Source organism: Medicago sativa, chromosome 2, assembly GCF_051527215.1.
Source record: "Medicago sativa cultivar Bolivia chromosome 2, Bolivia_mono, whole genome shotgun sequence".
Classification (NCBI taxonomy): domain Eukaryota; kingdom Viridiplantae; phylum Streptophyta; class Magnoliopsida; order Fabales; family Fabaceae; genus Medicago; species Medicago sativa.
Window position 1 is genome coordinate 30,354,028 of NC_140750.1, and position 1,869 is coordinate 30,355,896.

Sequence of the window (1,869 nt, forward strand, 5' to 3'; positions counted from 1 at the left end):
TTGTTGTTAGGCGAAAAGAGTTGGGCAAACGTGAGAGCTTTAAGGGCGGTGCTGATCTTGTTTGCAGACATCTCCGGTTTAAAGGTGAATTTTAATAAGAGTATGTTGGTTGGTGTTAATATTGGTGATTCTTGGTTGTCAGAGGCAGCATCTATTCTGAATTGTAAAGTGGGAAAAATTTTGTTCTTGTACCTTGGTCTCTCTATTGGTGGTGATCCTCGAAGGTTAGCTTTTTGAGAACCGGTGGTGGCTAATATTAAATCTAGATTATTGGGGTGGCAAAGTCGCTTCCTTTCCTTTGGGGGCCGATTGACTCTTCTGAAATCCGTCCTGTCGTCGATTCCTGTCTATGCTCTTTCCTTCTTCAAAGCTCCGTCAGGTATAATTTCTCTCATTGAATCTATTTTTACAAATTTTTTTTGGGGAGGGAGTGAGGATAACAGGAAAATTTCCTGGATTGCTTGGAGCTTTGTTTGTGTTCAAAAGGAGTGTGGAGGTTTGGGGGTGAGGCAATTGAGGGAATTTAATTTAGCCTTGTTAGGTAAATGGTGTTGGAGGTTGTTGGTTGATAGAGGTGGTTTTTGGTATAGAGTGTTGGTAGCAAGATATGGCGAGGAGGCAGGGAGGTTGGCGGTCGGGGGCCGGAGTGTTTCTTCGTGGTGGAGAGAGGTGGCTAAGATTAGAGATGGAATAGGGGAGGATGATGGGGGCTGGTTTGCTAGTAGGGTGTCGAAGGTTTTAGGGGATGGATCAGGTACTCTGTTTTGGTTTGACAGGTGGTTAGGCGATGTTCCGTTTTGTAGCCGTTTTGCTCGTTTGTTTGAGTTAACATCGAACAAATTCAGCACGGTGGCTGATATGTTTAGGCGTGGGTGGGAAGTTGGTGGGGAGGCTTGGAGGTGGCGAAGAAGATTGTGGGCGTGGGAGGAAGAGATGCTAGAGGAGTGTAGGCATTTACTTGCTAATGTTTCTGTTCAAGCTAATGTTTATGACAGGTGGCAATGGGATCCGGACATCCATGATGGTTACTCAGTGAAGGGCGCATACCAGTGTCTGACAACTCCGGTTTCCCCTCAAATTGTCGCAACAGATGATCTGGTTTGGCACAAGAAGGTTCCTTTGAAGGTGTCTATAGTTGCTTGGCGATTGTTGAAGGACAGGTTACCGACAAAAACAAATTTGCAAAGGCGTGGCATTTTACAGGATACTTCTAACACTTGTGTTTCGGGTTGTGGAATGATTGAAACGGCATCTCACTTGTTTTTTCATTGCAATGTCTTTAGCTCTCTTTGGCAACACATCAGGTTGTGGATTGGCATATCAGGAGTAGATCCACATAATTGTAGGGATCATTTTTATCAATTTATACATTATACAGGTTATTCAAAGGCACGAAGGTCCTTCCTTCAATTGATATGGCTTGTGTGGAAAGAACGCAACAACAGGTTGTTTAATGATAGTGACACATCTATAGATCAGCTGTTAGAAAAAGCAAAATACCACTCATTATGGTGGCTAAAAGCTCATAATACTGTTTTTGTTCATGGCACTCAAATGTGGTGGTCGGATCCTTTATTTTGTTTGGGGATCGACTGATCCACTTGCTTGTATATATCTTGTTTGAATTGGTGTTTTCCGGGGTGGCTCCTTTAGTACATCTTGTACTAGGAGTGTTTCACCGCCGTTGTTAATATATCTCATTTTGATTTTTTCAAAAAAAAAAAAAGTAAATTTTTTGTTATATTGTTGGTGTCAAATATTGTTGGTGTCATTGATATTGTTGGTGTCATTGAAATAGATAATCATGGTTAGTTTGATTTTTTTTTTGGTAGTGGCCGGGGTTTGAACCCCGGACCTTGCATATTTTAT

At 42.1% G+C, this 1,869-nt stretch overlaps 1 protein-coding gene across 1 annotated transcript; it reads left to right on the top strand.

Moving 5' to 3' along the window:
- Positions 1–858: 858 nt before the first annotated feature.
- Positions 859–1,629, top strand: LOC146946150 (uncharacterized). The gene is given in 2 exon segments (XM_085748871.1): positions 859–1,230; positions 1,232–1,629. Coding segments are annotated over 2 exon segments (471 nt in total). The 3' UTR covers positions 1,331–1,629.
- Positions 1,630–1,869: the final 240 nt, after the last annotated feature.